Genomic DNA, 15888 nt, shown 5'->3' with positions numbered 1-15888 from the left:
AGTTCATCTTGCAAGATGAACCCGGATCCACAGAATAATTTGCCAGCCAGGCTTGGCTTGCTTCAAGCTCTAGGCATTTGCATTTTGTATTGACTGATGTATCTCATTTTTATCAGCCAGAAATGGAAATTAATTAATTGGGATTAGTTAAAAGTATGCACTTTCTTTTAAATAGCTCCCATAGTCCCATGTCAAGCTTGCTCTTTTATGTTCTTTCCTTCTTATCTTCATTCTCTACTTCCTAAGATATTCAAGTTGATTTTCACTTGGAGGAATCAAATGCTTTATATATATAATAATGCTTCTAGTAGTAGGTAGGCTTTGATTCTTGACACAAATATTAGGAGCTTAGGTTTGGGATTGGGATGGCATGGACGTACTCTTGGGATGGGTTATTCATGAAATTCGGGATATATTCCAACAAAAGGGTTTATAATGATTCGGTATAACAATAGAGATGTAATGGTATTTTGTGAGGTATGATGGGGTATACAAATAATAGAGATGAACCATCATTTTGTGATGAACTTATAATTCATTATAAAAATAGTGACGGATTGTTATTTTAGGGACTCTCATATATTAAAGAAAAAGTATAAGTTGATCAAACACGTACAAAACATGGTACCTAGTTATCTTTTTCTCTAGTAGTAACATGGAGCTCACATATCAAATTGGTATGTACTTATACAGACCCAAAGATGCACATACAATGAAGTTCACTGGATTACAAATTTGTTTCATCGGAGTTTTACATCATCATTGTATTAATTATTTTTCAGGGGGAAACATTTCTAGGGATAAGAATGTCTCCGATGTTGTTGTGCCATGGATCCGCCAAGTGACTCGCCAAATTCTCCAGCGGTCCTGTTCCTGGGTACGCCGACTGCTGAACGCAGATTCCCACGAATGCCAACAACGCAAGCCGACCTGTTCATCAACACCAACAAAACACAACATCAATGTCTTTAATACTAAATTGAAAAATGTCTGTTCTGATATTAAATTGAAAAATATTTGCTCTGATACTAAATTGAAGGATATGTTCTCACCGTTCTTGATCTCCTTGACTTTGAGCTCGTGGAGCTTAGCAGGGTCCTGCTTGGAGTAGCCCAAGGGGTCGAAAGCGCCGCCTGGGTACTTCTTCTTCTCGGTATCTTTCTCCATGCTTCTTTGGTGCTCCACGAATGCAATGGCGAGGAATTCGATGGCCAAGATCGTAGGAAGGGTGCCCCACGGCACAGGCTGTCCCAGGTACGTCGCCTGTCCTCCTGGAATTGCTGCCCATTCTTGTGCCTTTACCCAGTTCCCCAAACCCAATGCCTCTGGTATTATGATCCCAGGCTGAAACACAACCGAAACTCGGCTAGATTAGTCTCATTTCACGAGATACAGATCCCAGATATAAGTATAGAAATATTGAAATAAAGAATATTACCACAGCAAGCATAGCCCATCTGCAGTGGATGAGCTCAGATTCCTTGTATCTCTCAAGGTTTTCTGGCACTTCTCCTAGCCGAAGTGGGTCGAAGCCGAAGTCCCTGCAAGTGCACACACAACCTTCATCAATCTCATTTTATTGTATAATTTTTTTTGAGTGATTATGAAACTGCAACCACTGTTTGAGAGTGTAACTTGTTATTCTAACTTACAAAGGATTACAAATGGATAAATCAGTTGTCCATAGCTGTTAGGACAATTGAACTATGTCCATGACTGATCAGCTAAAACCAGAAAAACTAATCGACAACACATACAGTCAAACTTAAAACTTTGTGCAGTGGTTATTAAATCAACAACTCGAATATACCATTTATTGTATATATGATTTTCAACTATGACATATTGTAACAGAGTCACTAGTGCTCAATTACCCGGGTGCAGAGCCGTCGAGGTAAGGTGGGCGAGGCTGGCCGGGCATCCAGTCGGCGGACATGGTGATTCTGCCTGAGGCGGTGACATTTGCGGAGACGGGTAAGGGCACGGCGGTGGCGAACTTGGACTTAGAAGAAGAGAGAACGGAGGAGCAAACGGCTGCGACGCCGCAGCTCATCAATTTGGACGCCATTATCTTTTTGTTTGAGCGAGGGGAATGGCCGGCAAAGGAGAAAATGGGGCTGGGGATGAAGAAGAGATGGAAGTGGCACCACGATATACATACAACATGGGGATATAGGCGAATCCAAATCATGATTGTTATTGGCTAAGGATAGTGGCTTATCCTCTGTCATTGGGCCACGTGGAATGTAGAATGGATATTTAGATACCTGATGTTGTGTTTGTGGTAGAGCTTGACTACCATGTGTTTCAAAAAATCTAGGTGGCTTAGGTTATTATCTACCTGGAAATGCCACTATTTATCCCTACACCTACGCTTTTTATATTGCTTTGAATTTTGATTAATCCATAATCAAACTAATGCCAAATTTTATTTTTAAAAACACGCTTCCTGAACATGATGATAATTAAATTTTATGAGAAATTATTTAAAACATTTGATTCTAACATTAAAGAAGTTACCTCATTTCATTGTAATTAAAAAAAAAAAAAAAAAAAAAAACAGCTACGCGTAGAGGACTACTCAACACTCTTCTAATATAAGACTAACGAGTGTAATTCAATTGGTTGATTGATGTAAAAAATAGTTAATAGCTTTGCTTGGATTATATTCATTCATTACCTCTTCCACCGAGATTTCAAAGTAAGGGCCGGACGTTGGAACCGTTAAGGGGTTACAATTTTTATTATTATTTTTTGAACAAAATCATGTTAGACTTATAGAATAATATCAATAAAACTAACTTTATTTTACAATGGTGCTTTACTTTGATTTATGTTTTTATTTTTGCTCATGTCATGTAATTTATTATTGACTCACTACTCTAAAGAAACCAAACTTTACAAAATAAAATAAAATAAACTTATGTGTAGAAGAATGCAATATGTTAATTGGCGATTGGTTTTATATATAGAGGGGATTGAGTTTAGCTTTATTGTGAAATTCTATGATACATTCTATGAACTCTTGATGTGTTGTTAGATGAAGAGTTATATAGGGATGTGTTGTTAGGTGAAGAGTTATAGAGATATGATGTAGAACTAGAAAGTAACTTTTTTGTTACTATTAACAAGATTGCATGGGGAGCAACGTGATGTACATTGTTTGGGTGATAGAGTAAATGCGCGGTCACAAAGTTGAGTACGACCAAATATACTTTATTACTTATGAATCGGGTATAGAGATTTTAATATTAAGCGTAATCCGATCAACACGATAGTGGTGTGAGTTTTTCGAGCTAATTAGCTATTCAAGAGAAAAAACATTCAAAAGTCTTCCTTTCAGCATTAAATACGGTATTTATGAGGTGTCAGGGGACATGTGCCGGTCTTGCGGTATGGGTGCCGCGTGGAGGCCATGCATGAGGCCAAACACAAGCCCAATGTCCTTTGCCCAAGTGCCTGGCGGCTATGGACCACGAGAGGAAAGGCGCTCTGAGGTAAGTTGATTGGACCAACTAGCTCTGAGCAGTTCCTATGAGCCACGCCCTATTGACTCCATAGGACATACACTTCACTTGTAAGAATAATATTTCACCCACTCAATCAAGATTATCTCTTTTGAAGTAAGGTCACTTCGCTTCACACTGTTAACATGTTTTTAGGATCCCAAAAAGATTATGTTTATTGCTTATAATTTATATTTTTAGTATTGCTTAGTCTAAAATTATGTGATTTACTAGCACAAAATAGGTGATTAAATGGCATCCAATGAATAATAAAAGGTTAGTAAAATTAAATGATCAAACTAAATAAACACATAAATCTTATAAATAATAGGAGATAACATTTTAATTTTTTATGATAAAAAATATTATTATATTTTAAATTTTATTTTCTCATGTATCAAAAATAGAAAAATTGTCTGAAAAAGAAGTTTTATACCCCAATTTATTTATTGTTTTATTAGGTTCATTTATTTAATATTTCATAGGTAAATGAAATATGAATGAAAGGAACTTAATCATTTGTGCCAATTGGTAAGCATATTGTTAATGTAATGATTAAATTTTGTAAGTACATTATGAATCTAATTCAAATTAATTTTATAGTGCTAGAGATACTGGATATCATATGAAAAAAAAAGGATTAAATTAATTTAATAATCAAATTTATTGTACATTTGTTATAAAAAAAAAACAAACAACAACTAGAGAACAAAAATGTTAAATTAGTAATAACACAAAGCATTGTTTGGTTATCAATAATTAGCGTATTGATTAGTGATGTCATGGTTATAATAAGCAAATTACCTTAGCAATTTGTGGATAGGTGTTTGATCAAATTAGCTGTTTAATATTAACGGTAAATATGTAAAAACATTTAAAAGGACAATGCATATTTTATAATAGTAATTTATTTATTTATTACATATGGACTAATTAATGAGGAAACTTCTATTGTGTCAATGAGTCAATCGACAGTTCGACACATATGACTCTTAAACCTTGTATTATCCCAAAGTGAATGGTGAATGTTTTGAGTTTGTATAAAAAACAAAGTTAACATTATCTTAACACTATTTGATTTTGAGTTTGTACAATAAAGCATGGTGCCAATCGACACCATAAGTCCATAACATAAATATTTTTTAGTCAAAACACTGATATGATCAATCCATCAATTTTATGATTACTAAACAAACCCAAGTTTTTTTAATTTTTAATTTTTTTTTAGAATATGTAAGTATTATTTACGATAACATTGTGACTAAATTCATAATACTAACAAACTATGTGGAATAAAGTGCAAATTTTAACTGTCTAAAGTTATCTTCTTCGCACTTTCAGTCCAACTCAACCTTCGCCACAGAGATGACCCGCCATATACAAGCGAGGGACACGTCTATCCTTAGCTCGTAGAATCATTTCCTGGCGAGGCCGCCGGATGGGATGGCTTTTGCGGCACAATTAGCTGCTTCCGTACCACTACGCTGCTCAGTTAAGGCCACTTCTTCAACTGCAGTTAAGAAGAGTAACGCTGCCCCGAAGCCCAAGGCGGGGCACGGCGGTGCTTTGGACAATGTAGCGGAGGTGCTTCGTAAGGACTCCGAATTTCTAAAGAAAGGCATCGCCAAAGGCCTGCGATGGGCCAACGACGCCTTCCGAATCCCTCAGCTCTCGAAATCGGTTAGCGATGCGGTTTGGTTGCGGAATATCGAGGATCCGAATGCTTCCGCTGCTGAGCTTAAGAGTCGGACTCGTTGGCCTCAGCCTTGCTATCCAGGTTTGGTTTTCTGGAGCTCAATTATGGTGTACTCTCTGCAGCGCTAGTTGTAAATTGATTTGACACAGTTCATTTCATGCGTGAGTGTGCCAAATTTGTGTTATACTGTTAGCATATATGTAGATAGGGCTAATCAAAGAGTTAGGGTTAAACAATTCCATGAATCATCTATGGGAAGAAACATTAATAGTTTTGGTATTTGTTTAAGCAGCTTATTCAAGTCACTGTTTGCGCTCCGAGGCATTTGCCAATCTAGGAATGCATGTGATGAATCATATTGCCATGCATCAATGATAATTTGAGTGTATTCTTCCTTGTTATACTGTATATTAATTTTCCAGCCTCAACAATGTTGTCAGAACTGTCTGGATTAGACTTGGTTATGGCTGATCTCAGAGCACTAGAGGCATACTCAAATTATTTCTACTGTCTCGTGAAGCTATGGACTGGGCCACTTCCTGAAAAATATGATCCTCAAGAAGTTGCTGACTATTTCAAATTGAGGCCGCACATAGTGGCTTTCCGTCTTCTTGAGGTACTAATATATGTTTCAATTTATCGCCTAATTAAGAGCTTCTTTCTGTTTTCTCAATTTGCTTCCTACCCACTATATTCATGAATAGTGATCATTGAACATAGGAAATAAAAAGAATAGAAAGCAATTAACTCTGTTTGTGCACCATATGATCTTTGGAACATAAGACTAATATGTCTTTTATCAACTGTTCTTTAATTTCATTGTATATGAGAAAGCTGTTGGTATGTTATTTGTTAAGTTACTCCCATTTGCTGGCTTGTATATTTGACAGGTATTCACTGCCTTTGCCTCTGCCACAATTAGATTTCAGCTCTCTGGGATTCTTCCCACTATGAATACAGAAATTGATAGGGAAACTTCAAGGTACGTCTTTGGATGTGTGTTAAAGGAGACAATGCTAAGCTTGGGCCCCACTTTTATAAAAGGTAAGATAGAATATCTTTTGAGTTTAGGAAATGGAAGTATTTATTTTGTTATTTTCTTCTATTGCTTGCTAATTGCACAACGATTAAATATTTTCTTTTACCTTGTTGACAAATACAAGCATCCGGGTTCATCTTTCTTGTTTTGCAGTTGGTCAGTCTCTCTCCACAAGACCAGATATTATTGGTTCTGAAATTTCAAAGGTTGGGAAAAATGAAATATGCATGCTTTATATTACTTTGCCTAATCAATTCTGCAATTCATCATATGATTATTGTAAATCTTGATGATAATAAGCAGCAGCAGTTTGCAGAGCCTTTTTTCTTGCTTAGTATGCTTTCTAGTTGACACTTGAAAATGGGCCATCTAATGTAGCTTATACAGTATTGCATCTTATATTTTCAACACCAGAAAAGTAGATCTTAGCAACAAATCTGAAGAGTCATTACCTGTGGATTAAGAAAAAAACTATATATTGGTCCAGTACGTGTACACCTTTCCTAGTCTTGCCTTGCTTATATTTCAGCTGACTTCTGAGTTCTATATTCTATATTCTTTGCAATTAACGTACATAGATGTCTCTGGTAGATCATGTGGTAGTTTCATTTTTGGTTTAAGTTAATGATTTCAGGCGTTGTCTTCACTGCATGATCAAATCCCTCCTTTTCCAAGGGCTACAGCTATGAAGATTATTGAGGAAGAATTAGGTTCTCCAATTGAAAAAATATTTAGCTACATCTCTGAGGAGCCTGTTGCTGCAGCTTCATTTGGTCAGGTTGCTTATCTAAGTTTTGCAGATGAAACTGGCACCTTTTAAAGGCTTTCTGATTTGTGAGCTTTGCATATTTTTCAAATATGGTATCTTTGCTACGTGCATTACCTTTTTTTTTTTTTTCCTGTATGTTTAGGTCTATAGAGGAAATACTCTTGATGGTTTTAGTGTTGCTGTGAAAGTTCAGCGTCCTGATCTACGCCATGTGGTAGTTCGGGATGTTTATATTCTACGCATTGGGGTATGTGTCCAAGTCCATTTGTTCTGATCCTAGGTTATGCCTGTAGTGTGCTTGATTAACTTTTTACCGTACTGTTTCAGCTGGGTCTTTTGCAAAAGATAGCAAGAAGGAAAAATGATCTTCGCCTTTATGCTGATGAGCTTGGGAAAGGTTTAGCTGGGGAATTAGATTACACATTGGAGGCTGCAAATGCTTCAGAATTTATGGTATTATAGCTTCCTTTTTTCTTATAAGCGTGCCAATAGAACCCACCCTGATCCTGTGTCTCCCTTCTGCTAAAAAAAGCTATAGAACTAATGTATATATGTGTGTATGCATGTATTTACACAGAGAAAATCTTATCTAAATAAATATATATATAGAAAATTAGCATAAAATGGGACAAGAAAATTTGAATCTCCAGTTTAAACCAAAGACTGATTATAAAAGCAAGTAGTGCCCAATCAGCAAAATTGTCTTGAATGACAGACTTTCTGAGGGAATGTTAATGTTTTCCAGCTTTGAGTAGCTGATGTTGTACTTCACACCAAGAGTTGCTTTTCAGTTTTCTCAAGCTTTTTTGAAACAAAAATGCAGGATATACATTCTCGTTTTTCCTTTATCCGTGTGCCAAAAGTTTTACCACATCTCAGTAGAAAGAGAGTTTTAACAATGGAATGGATGGTTGGCGAAAGTCCAACGGATTTAATGACGATATCTACAAAGGATTCTGTTGGTCATCTTTCAACAAATTCAGAGAGACTGCAAAATGATGCCAAGCGCCGTCTGCTTGATCTAGTGAGTTGAAATTCTCTATTTTCTTTTTATTTGCTTTAATAAATATGAACAATTTGAGACTTCTTAATCCTATAAAGTTCATCAATCATTCATTGAGTGATTAGGCTGTTGAGGTGATTTAACAGAAAAGGTTCTAGAAATACAAAATCTTGAATCTCCCCTCTATGATTTCTTCTTCTTCTTAAATATTTACTTTACATTATTTCATTTTTTTGTACTTGCATTCACTACTTTATTTTATTTTATTTTATTTTTTTTGTACTTGCATTCACAGTGGTCATTGATCCCTTTGCTTTGGTAATACTTTAGGTAAACAAAGGGGTAGAGGCATCACTAGTTCAACTCATTGAGACTGGTTTACTGCATGCTGATCCACATCCTGGAAATCTGCGTTACACTTCTTCAGGACAAATAGGGTGAACTCATTTGATACCCTTACTGCAGAGCATTAGATAATCTCAATTGATAAGATGTCATTTGTTAATAAATCTTGTTTATCTATCAATTACTTCAGGTTTCTCGATTTCGGATTGCTTTGTCGCATGGAAAAGAAGCATCAGTATGCCATGCTTGCGTCCATAGTGCATATTGTAAATGGTGATTGGGCATCTCTTGTGCAGGCACTTTGTCAAATGGATGTCATAATGCCAGGGACTGATATGAGACTTGTTACCATGGTAGTACCTTTAAGATCGATGCTTACCCTTTCAAAATTTTCTTCTGTACTTGAAATGGTGAAGGATTTTTCATTACTGAATTAGCTTATCAAATTATTTTACTTAGCTAACTTTCCTGTTTTGTACATAATTTTAGGAACTGGAGATTGCTTTAGGAGAAGTTGAATTTAAGGATGGAATTCCTGATGTAAAATTTAGTCGGGTAAGAGTCATATCTTCTATTCTTCTGATGTTAGTGCTTGTCACTTTTTTTATTATTAAAAAATCACATGACTAAAGAATAATGTCTTTTAGTTCTCTCTATCAAGTATTTTACTCCTTTATATTATTCAAAACTTATTCTGCGGCAATGAAAAATGATGAACTTTAGTGCCTGTCTGCCTGACTGTTTGCAATCTGAAATTAACATATTTTGAACCTCAATACTTAATGGATTGAAATCAGCCTCATTAACCATATTGCTTGCATAGTTGGCAAGCAACTTGTTGAACATGATACCATTTTGAAGATATCTTTGTTTCTTAGTGTGCTCACTTGGGATTGGCTTAAAACTCCACCTTTTCTTTCCCTTTTTTATTTGCAAAACCTTGTCTAGAAAAGGGTGAGATGCTGAAGTTATCTGCTCTATTGCTCTGGTCTGTACATTATGTTGTTGCTCCAATTAGCTGGCTGATCATTGTGATACTTGTTCTGAAGGTTCTTGGTAAAATAGTGTCTGTGGCATTCAAGTATCATTTCCGCATGCCTCCATATTATACCCTTCTCCTCCGGTCTCTTGCTTCGTTAGAAGGTATATCATCCAATCACATGCTCTTTTGTATATTAAGATATTCATATATTGATGTAGTATGGCTTCCTTTTTTCCCCCCTCCCATTCTTGTTCCGGGTTAATGCATTCTTTATATTTGCCTTGTTAGTCATCTGAAACATCTCTTTATGTACCGAATAAAGATGTTGAGGAAAATCTTTTCAAGTGGTGAATCGAATCTATATGCACCCAAACTTTGTTGTAAAGCAGTCACTCTTGCTTTATCACTAGGATTTTGAAAGTTGTTAAGGAATTGTATATAGCCTACTCTCTGACTACAAAGTAATAAGGCCAATCATGTGGTTAAGATATGTTGTGCACTTTGGGGTGGCGGATATGTGACAACAGGGACATTCTGAACAAATGCTTTGCCAAACTTGCAGAGATATTGTTAGTTGTTGACTTGTTGTCTTGAACCATAGTAGTAAACTAAAGCATTAGGATTCTCTCCTTTTCATTCATGTTATATTTCTTTGTTGATTAATTTGTGAAGTTAATTTCCAGTTTCATCATTATACATGGGATCTCATTCCTTCTGAATCAATTATGATTTTACCCTTGCTTGGTATTCTCAGGATTAGCAGTGGCTGCAGATCCAAATTTTAAAACATTTGAAGCTGCTTACCCCTATGTCGTTCGGAAACTTCTCACAGATAATTCACCTGCCATGAGGAAGATCCTACACTCTGTATGGTTTAGCCTGGAAAAGTGCTTTATGTGTGTGTGTGTGTGTGTGTGTGTTGATGTTTATGTATATATTGATGTTAGAGTATTGTATGTCAAAGTTCTCATACATGCTCAGAAAAATTCAATCTGCAACTCTATCTATTGTGACTCCTATTTGGAAATTCCCTTTTCCTGCTGTATGAACGAATGGTCCTTTCAATCATTCTAGTAGAATGTTAGATTTTATGCTATTAATTGATGATATAAGTCAATGTTACATAACCTATTATGTTGGTTTCTTATCTTTATTTGTTTCTGTGCAGGTGGTCCTGAATAGAAGGAAAGAATTCCAATGGAAAAGGCTTTCTCTTTTCTTAAGAGTTGGAGCAACCAGGTATACCCATTTATCTTTTCAGCACTTCTTTAATTGGTAACAATTTTTGTGACTGTATTATAACTTCTGCCTACACCTCATATTTATCTAATTGGTTAGTTTCATTAAGACCTCAGCAAACTCTTTGTTTAGCATTATTGGCTTTTCTTTTTTCCACTTGTTGCAAACAGTCACTTCAAAAAAATTTGTTCCACTATTGTGCTTTGACATGCTCTGTTGGCAATTATGTGTCCACCAGTCAGAAGGATTTGTTTTTTAAGAATTAATTTCTTCCCCATATCTATTTGAGAGTTCTTGGAACTGAAACTTTACCACCTGACTCAACCATCAATTGCTTTAATAGGTTAAATATAAAAACAGTCTGTGTGTCATAGATTCACTCGAACCTATTTCATATATACAAAGCTTTCAATATTATATGGAGTTGTTAAAATGGAGGAAACACTCCCTCACATTGAGTTTTTTACCATCTGTTTAGGAAAGGGTTGCAATCTGTGCTGGGATCCAACTCTCAAGAATCACTTGTTTATTCTGCGAAGGAAGTCAGTGGGACAGTTGATGTTGCAAATTTGGTGGTAAGATTACTACCCTCTAAAGATGGTGCAGTGCTAAGAAGGCTCCTAATGACAGCAGTGAGTACCTTTCAGCTTATGACAGCCTGAATAAAAACCCACATAAAATATGCCAATTTGCTCATATGTTTCTTTCTCTTCTAGTAGTGTTAGAATTCATGTTGCTGATACATCATGGCTATAGTTTGTACTTTTGTGACACACAATGACCCCCTCCCCTCTCCCTACCATGTCCTTATCAATATCCACCATTATTTTTAATTTTATTGATTCTGCCCTTAACTCCTGATACAGGACGGAGCTTCATTATTTCGTGCAATGGTTTCAGAGGAGGCAAATGTCTTCCGTCAACATTTCTGCAGGGTTCTTGCAGATGTACTGTATCAATGGATGTCTAAAGCTCTGGGAAAAGCTACAAAGTTCAGTTCTGACGTTCAGTTGGCAACTGGAACGGCTATCTATGATTTTAAACTGATCCTGAGAGATCAGCGGCTCAAAGTGATTTTCTTCAACGCACTTTCTTCTGCAAGGAAAGATCCAATCCTGATGCTGAGATCCTTCTTCTCCCTGTGCGTGATCTTTGTCAAAGCTTCAGCTTTGGCTTGTCATCGCGTCCTTGTATCTTTCTCCGAAACTTACTTGGATCATCTATCTTTTGCTTCAAGGAAATTCGCAATGGGTGCCAATACTTAGGTTGCAGTCTTGTAGACGACCCAGGAATGCTTGCACTTGACTAGAGGCAGCCATGGTTTTCTATCTACATAGTGTTGATGTTCTCTTTCGGCTTCAATAAATTACTGCAAAACATACAATATACATAGTGTTGTATATAAACACTATCTTTTTCACGAGTTCTGTATATTAGTGCATTTATATTTCTAATTATAGCAACTAAAATTAGGTATCAGATACCATTAGAGGTAGATGTATTCGGTGATTAGTGGGTTTAGTGCATTGTATTTGTTATTTAAATTTGATTGATTGTATTAGCTAATTTGATTCGTCAACTAATTGTATAATTTTTTTTTTTGAAAGAACTAATTGTATAATTAGTTTGGTAAAATTAGTTGTTACTGATGTGGTTGAATATGTAAATCGTTATTTTTACCTATTTAATTTATAAAAATACAAAAGCGTTTTGTTTTTATAATATTTGCAAAAACAGCTCCATATGGATATGGGGGAAAGAAATTTTAAAAATGAAAAGTGTATTATTTTGCTTCCTTTAATATCATCAAACTTTGCTATTTTTAGTAAAACCGAATTGCACATGCAGATACGTGAGACAGTAGCTAGGCTAGGCTAGTTTTCAAATTGAGATCACGTTTGTTTTCCCGTCACCTTCACACTCACACTCACGATCTCCAACACGACAACGCTTGCTCACAAATTCCGTACTGCAATGGCTTTCATCTTGTCTTGAAGCTCAGTTTATAGTATCCGCTTTCACTATAAACACTACTCTAAACATACACTCGTCTGATAATCACCGGATCGCGCGCATTTCATCAGGTACAATACGCAGCGAGCGCGGGCAAATTGTTTTCTGTTTATTGTCGGCAGATCTGGAACGCGTTGTGTGTATGTGTGAATTGTGGAAAACGCTGGTGTTGTGTGAGGATGGAGTTTGAGATCAGACTGAATTGTTGTGTTTTGTTGTAGGTAGGTAGGTACATTTTGAGCAAGATGAGCAGTGGCAATACGGATACGGGTTTCACGCGGCTGTGCAAGGGGATGGCGGTGGTGCTTGTCGGTGGCTATACTGTTGTTCAGATTGTCCCCTCTGCTCTCTCCTATCTTGCACTTATCCCTGCTAAGTATTTTTCTTTTCTCTTTCTTTCTTGCTTAATTATATATATTGCCAAAACAATCTGTTTTGCATTCCGCTGTTGCCTTATTTCTGTACTGTTCTGAATGTATTATACATTTCATATTATCATCTGAGACCTTAATCTCAACTGTAAACATCATGATTTTTAAGAAACCAATAATGGGAAAAGATCAGAGGAATTTTGGCCTAGCCAAATTGAGTCATGTGGTGGTTGCTCCAGTTTCAAGGCCTTGTTATACACGAAAATTCATTGGATTTGGATTTTGGAAAATCTCTATTTTTCTTCTAGGGATTGGAGGTGATGCCTGTGATTATGTGTGGAGGTTTTATATATGATTTCATAAGTAGTCACTATTGCCTTCTTTCAACATCGTGTTTTGAATGTAAAATGATAGAAGCTCAGCTCTCAGTTTTACTAAAGTGAGCATGTTTTAGTAACTCAGTAGAAATTGAAATTCATATTTAAAAAATCATGAAATGGGAGAGGGATGCTATTTTCTTTTGTCATCAAGTGTGTGATGCTGATCCTCTACTCTTATTGTCACTTGTCAGTAGCTATATCCTTACACCCATTCTCCCCCCACTCCATTCTGCACAAGTTTTGAGCTTCACCTGCGTAGTGGTTGATTCTTTCATTGAATGGCCCCGGCCCCTAAGAGCTTAGCTTTTGTTGGTTAACATCTGCTCTATCTCTATCAGTTATAATTGCTTCTGATCTGGTTGGAATATAATGTTAAATGTTTTGGTTCCCAAAAACAACTATTTCGATCTGCTGTTGGCACATAGTTAATCATTGTTGAAACTATATATATTTTATCTTGTGTCGATGACAAGAGTTCGGACATTTGTAGTCTTTGATTGCTCTATGTAGACAGAGTAGAGAACTCTCACCATGTGTACTGTCACGCTGTGATTATCATTTATCAGACTTGCAGAGTAACACTTGGAAGGAAAGAATAAGGGAGGCAAAAAATAGTAAACCTGGTCCTGCATTTTTACTAATGTTTTATTAACCGAACCCATTATTTGGTGTTTTTGCAGGACAATTCCCTTTGCATGGAATCTTATAACAGCTGGTTATGTTGAGCAGTCCATATATGGGGTATGTCTATTTTGGTCGTCAAATATTGCCATACTTTACCTTTCATAATCTTCTACCCCTTATATTTCAAAGACCTTTGAGAAGTTTACTATTTATGTCTAGGTGGTTGTCAGCACTGTTGGTCTACTTTTCATTGGAAAGATGCTTCAACCAATTTGGGGTGCTAAGGAATTTCTGATGTTTATCTTCATTGTCAACTTTTTGACTGCTGTTTGTGTTTTCATCACTGCTATCTCATTTTACTACATAACGAGAGAGGAAAGCTACCTGTAAGTGATGCGGGATCTTTTCTATGACAGGAAACATGTTTAGCCCTTCATCTCCAAATCTCGTTGTCCAATTTATCACATCCACTTTCTCTTACTTCTCGTTCATATTCTCCATTCTTTTTTCTCTAGGTTCTAGTGTACTGTTCTACACTTTTGAACTTCCCAGTATGATAGGATATTATGCTTTTACTGTATGCATATATGTCAAAGATGAAGCTCAGTAGCTTCTGATTTTTCTTTTCTTTCTCAACCTCTTTGATAGTTATCTGCCTATTTCCGGCTTCCAAGGGGTCCTTTATGGTCTCTTAGTTGGTGTCAAGCAAATCATGCCTGACCAAGAGTTGCCTTTCTTGAAACTAAGAGCAAAGGTAAAATCTCAAGAATTAATTATTTGTGAACGAGGGAAAAGATGTTTATAGCTTCTCTAGCTTTCTCACTCCTTGGGGATATGATGTTTGCAGTGGCTGCCTACTCTTGCACTGCTGGTGTCTATTGCTATAAGTTTCTTCACAGTGGATTCACTATCGTACCTTCCTACTTTAGTATTTGGCACATATATAGGATGGATTTACCTCAGATACTGGCAAAGGAAACCAGAAACGAAACTCAAGGGCGATCCAAGTGATGAATTTGCATTCTCCACATTTTTTCCTGAATTTCTGAGGTAATCTTGAATTGTAATGCTGTGTAGGCCAAGTTTCTTGGGAATTTATTTGCATTTTCTCAATGTATTTTTCATGCAGACCTGTGATTGATCCCATCGCTGCTATATTTGATCGAATGCTGTGTGGTAAAAGATCTGAGGCTTCAAATGAAGAGACAGGCTATAATCTGGGAGTTGCCACATTATTGCCTGGTTCTGACCCCATTGAAGCATCTAGGAGGAGGTAATCTATGCATCAGACCCTTTCAAATATTGGTAAAATGATTCAGATTTCTTAAGCCTTGAGTCAGAGAAGTTTAACAAATGATACTTTTGGCACCCGCCTTGATAAATTGCAGGGAAAGAGGTGCGAGGGCACTGGAAGAAAGATTGGCAGCTGAGGGGCTGCTGGGTGCTGGAGCTAAGGCCGAAGAGTCACAGCGAGATAATGTTGCAATATTGGTATCAGATAATGTTTAGATGTTGGCTTGCCTGCGAAATGCAAAGCTTTATTACATACCTGCAAATCAAGATATCCAAGAATATCTGTCCGCAAGAGACCATACTCTATACATTTTTGGCAGCTAAGTCTTTAGATTCTTGACAGAAAGAAGTTTTGTTGCATGCATGTTCATTGTGGTCCCTCTGTTGGGTTGGGTATAGTAGCTTTTGTCTTGCAGTTTTCTGTTTTTTGTTCATTCAAGATGCATGAACGCTGTTGAAAGCTCTGTTCTTTGAATCTTTAATTTGTAGATAATTATTAGCTCTTCTGAAACTGTTTTCTGCTATACCATACACCTAGGGTGGAAATGAGCTCAGGCTTTGCCTAAATTGATCTAAGCCTGGTATGTAAGATTAGGCAAATAATGAATTTTATGGTACAAATACTGAA

The 15888-nt window shown here is 36.5% G+C and overlaps 3 protein-coding genes across 6 annotated transcripts; 2 read left to right on the top strand and 1 right to left on the bottom strand.

The window, feature by feature from the left end:
- Nucleotides 1-563: 563 nt before the first annotated feature.
- LOC116011030 (chlorophyll a-b binding protein 6, chloroplastic) lies at nucleotides 564-2143 on the bottom strand. Its single transcript, XM_031250529.1, has 4 exons — nucleotides 1875-2143; nucleotides 1439-1541; nucleotides 1053-1344; nucleotides 564-930 (listed from the first exon to the last, which is right to left on the bottom strand). The coding sequence occupies exons 1-4, from the start codon at nucleotides 2066-2068 to the stop codon at nucleotides 779-781; spliced, it is 741 nt and encodes a 246-aa protein (XP_031106389.1). The 5' UTR covers nucleotides 2069-2143; the 3' UTR covers nucleotides 564-778.
- Nucleotides 2144-4842: 2699 nt separating this feature from the next.
- LOC116010097 (uncharacterized protein slr1919) lies at nucleotides 4843-12192 on the top strand. Its single transcript, XM_031249359.1, has 16 exons — nucleotides 4843-5283; nucleotides 5643-5818; nucleotides 6093-6246; nucleotides 6395-6447; nucleotides 6876-7019; nucleotides 7153-7257; nucleotides 7338-7463; nucleotides 7834-8034; nucleotides 8344-8450; nucleotides 8549-8711; nucleotides 8848-8913; nucleotides 9408-9501; nucleotides 10095-10207; nucleotides 10509-10579; nucleotides 11058-11211; nucleotides 11446-12192. Exons 1-16 carry the CDS (start codon nucleotides 4950-4952, stop codon nucleotides 11842-11844), a joined length of 2460 nt encoding a protein of 819 aa, XP_031105219.1. The 5' UTR covers nucleotides 4843-4949; the 3' UTR covers nucleotides 11845-12192.
- A 279-nt stretch (nucleotides 12193-12471) lies between these two features.
- LOC116010689 (rhomboid-like protein 19) lies at nucleotides 12472-15771 on the top strand. Of its 4 annotated transcripts, none has more exons than XM_031250191.1 (8): nucleotides 12472-12663; nucleotides 12818-12968; nucleotides 14024-14084; nucleotides 14187-14353; nucleotides 14616-14721; nucleotides 14815-15017; nucleotides 15097-15240; nucleotides 15356-15771. In XM_031250191.1, exons 2-8 carry the CDS (start codon nucleotides 12838-12840, stop codon nucleotides 15474-15476), a joined length of 933 nt encoding a protein of 310 aa, XP_031106051.1. In that variant the 5' UTR covers nucleotides 12472-12663; nucleotides 12818-12837; the 3' UTR covers nucleotides 15477-15771. The 4 variants fall into 4 exon arrangements, with proteins under 4 accessions (XP_031106051.1, XP_031106050.1, XP_031106053.1 ...); XM_031250190.1 differs by having other exon boundaries at nucleotides 12814-12968; XM_031250193.1 differs by having other exon boundaries at nucleotides 12472-12728; nucleotides 12814-12968.
- Nucleotides 15772-15888: the final 117 nt, after the last annotated feature.

Source organism: Ipomoea triloba, chromosome 2 (genome assembly GCF_003576645.1).
Source record: "Ipomoea triloba cultivar NCNSP0323 chromosome 2, ASM357664v1".
Taxonomy (NCBI): Eukaryota; Viridiplantae; Streptophyta; class Magnoliopsida; order Solanales; family Convolvulaceae; genus Ipomoea; species Ipomoea triloba.
Note: the sequence above shows the minus strand (reverse complement) of the source record. Positions and strands in the feature narration are given on the sequence as shown.

Excerpts from the sequence above, each read along its gene's own strand:
- LOC116011030 (XM_031250529.1), bottom strand. The coding sequence starts at position 2,068 with ATGGCGTCCAAATTGATGAGCTGCGGCGTCGCAGCCGTTTGCTCCTCC. Across the intron at positions 1,345-1,438 it reads GATGGGCTATGCTTGCTGTG|CCTGGGATCATAATACCAGA; the intron begins GTAATATTCTTT and ends GTTGTGTTTCAG. Across the intron at positions 931-1,052 it reads AGTCAAGGAGATCAAGAACG|GTCGGCTTGCGTTGTTGGCA; the intron begins GTGAGAACATAT and ends GTTGATGAACAG.
- LOC116010689 (XM_031250191.1), top strand. The coding sequence starts at position 12,838 with ATGAGCAGTGGCAATACGGATACGGGTTTCACGCGGCTGTGCAAGGGG. Across the intron at positions 14,722-14,814 it reads TCTTGAAACTAAGAGCAAAG|TGGCTGCCTACTCTTGCACT; the intron begins GTAAAATCTCAA and ends TGATGTTTGCAG. Across the intron at positions 15,018-15,096 it reads TTTTTTCCTGAATTTCTGAG|ACCTGTGATTGATCCCATCG; the intron begins GTAATCTTGAAT and ends TTTTTCATGCAG.
- LOC116010097 (XM_031249359.1), top strand. The coding sequence starts at position 4,950 with ATGGCTTTTGCGGCACAATTAGCTGCTTCCGTACCACTACGCTGCTCA. Across the intron at positions 5,284-5,642 it reads GCCTCAGCCTTGCTATCCAG|AACTGTCTGGATTAGACTTG; the intron begins GTTTGGTTTTCT and ends CAATGTTGTCAG. Across the intron at positions 8,035-8,343 it reads AGCGCCGTCTGCTTGATCTA|GTAAACAAAGGGGTAGAGGC; the intron begins GTGAGTTGAAAT and ends GTAATACTTTAG.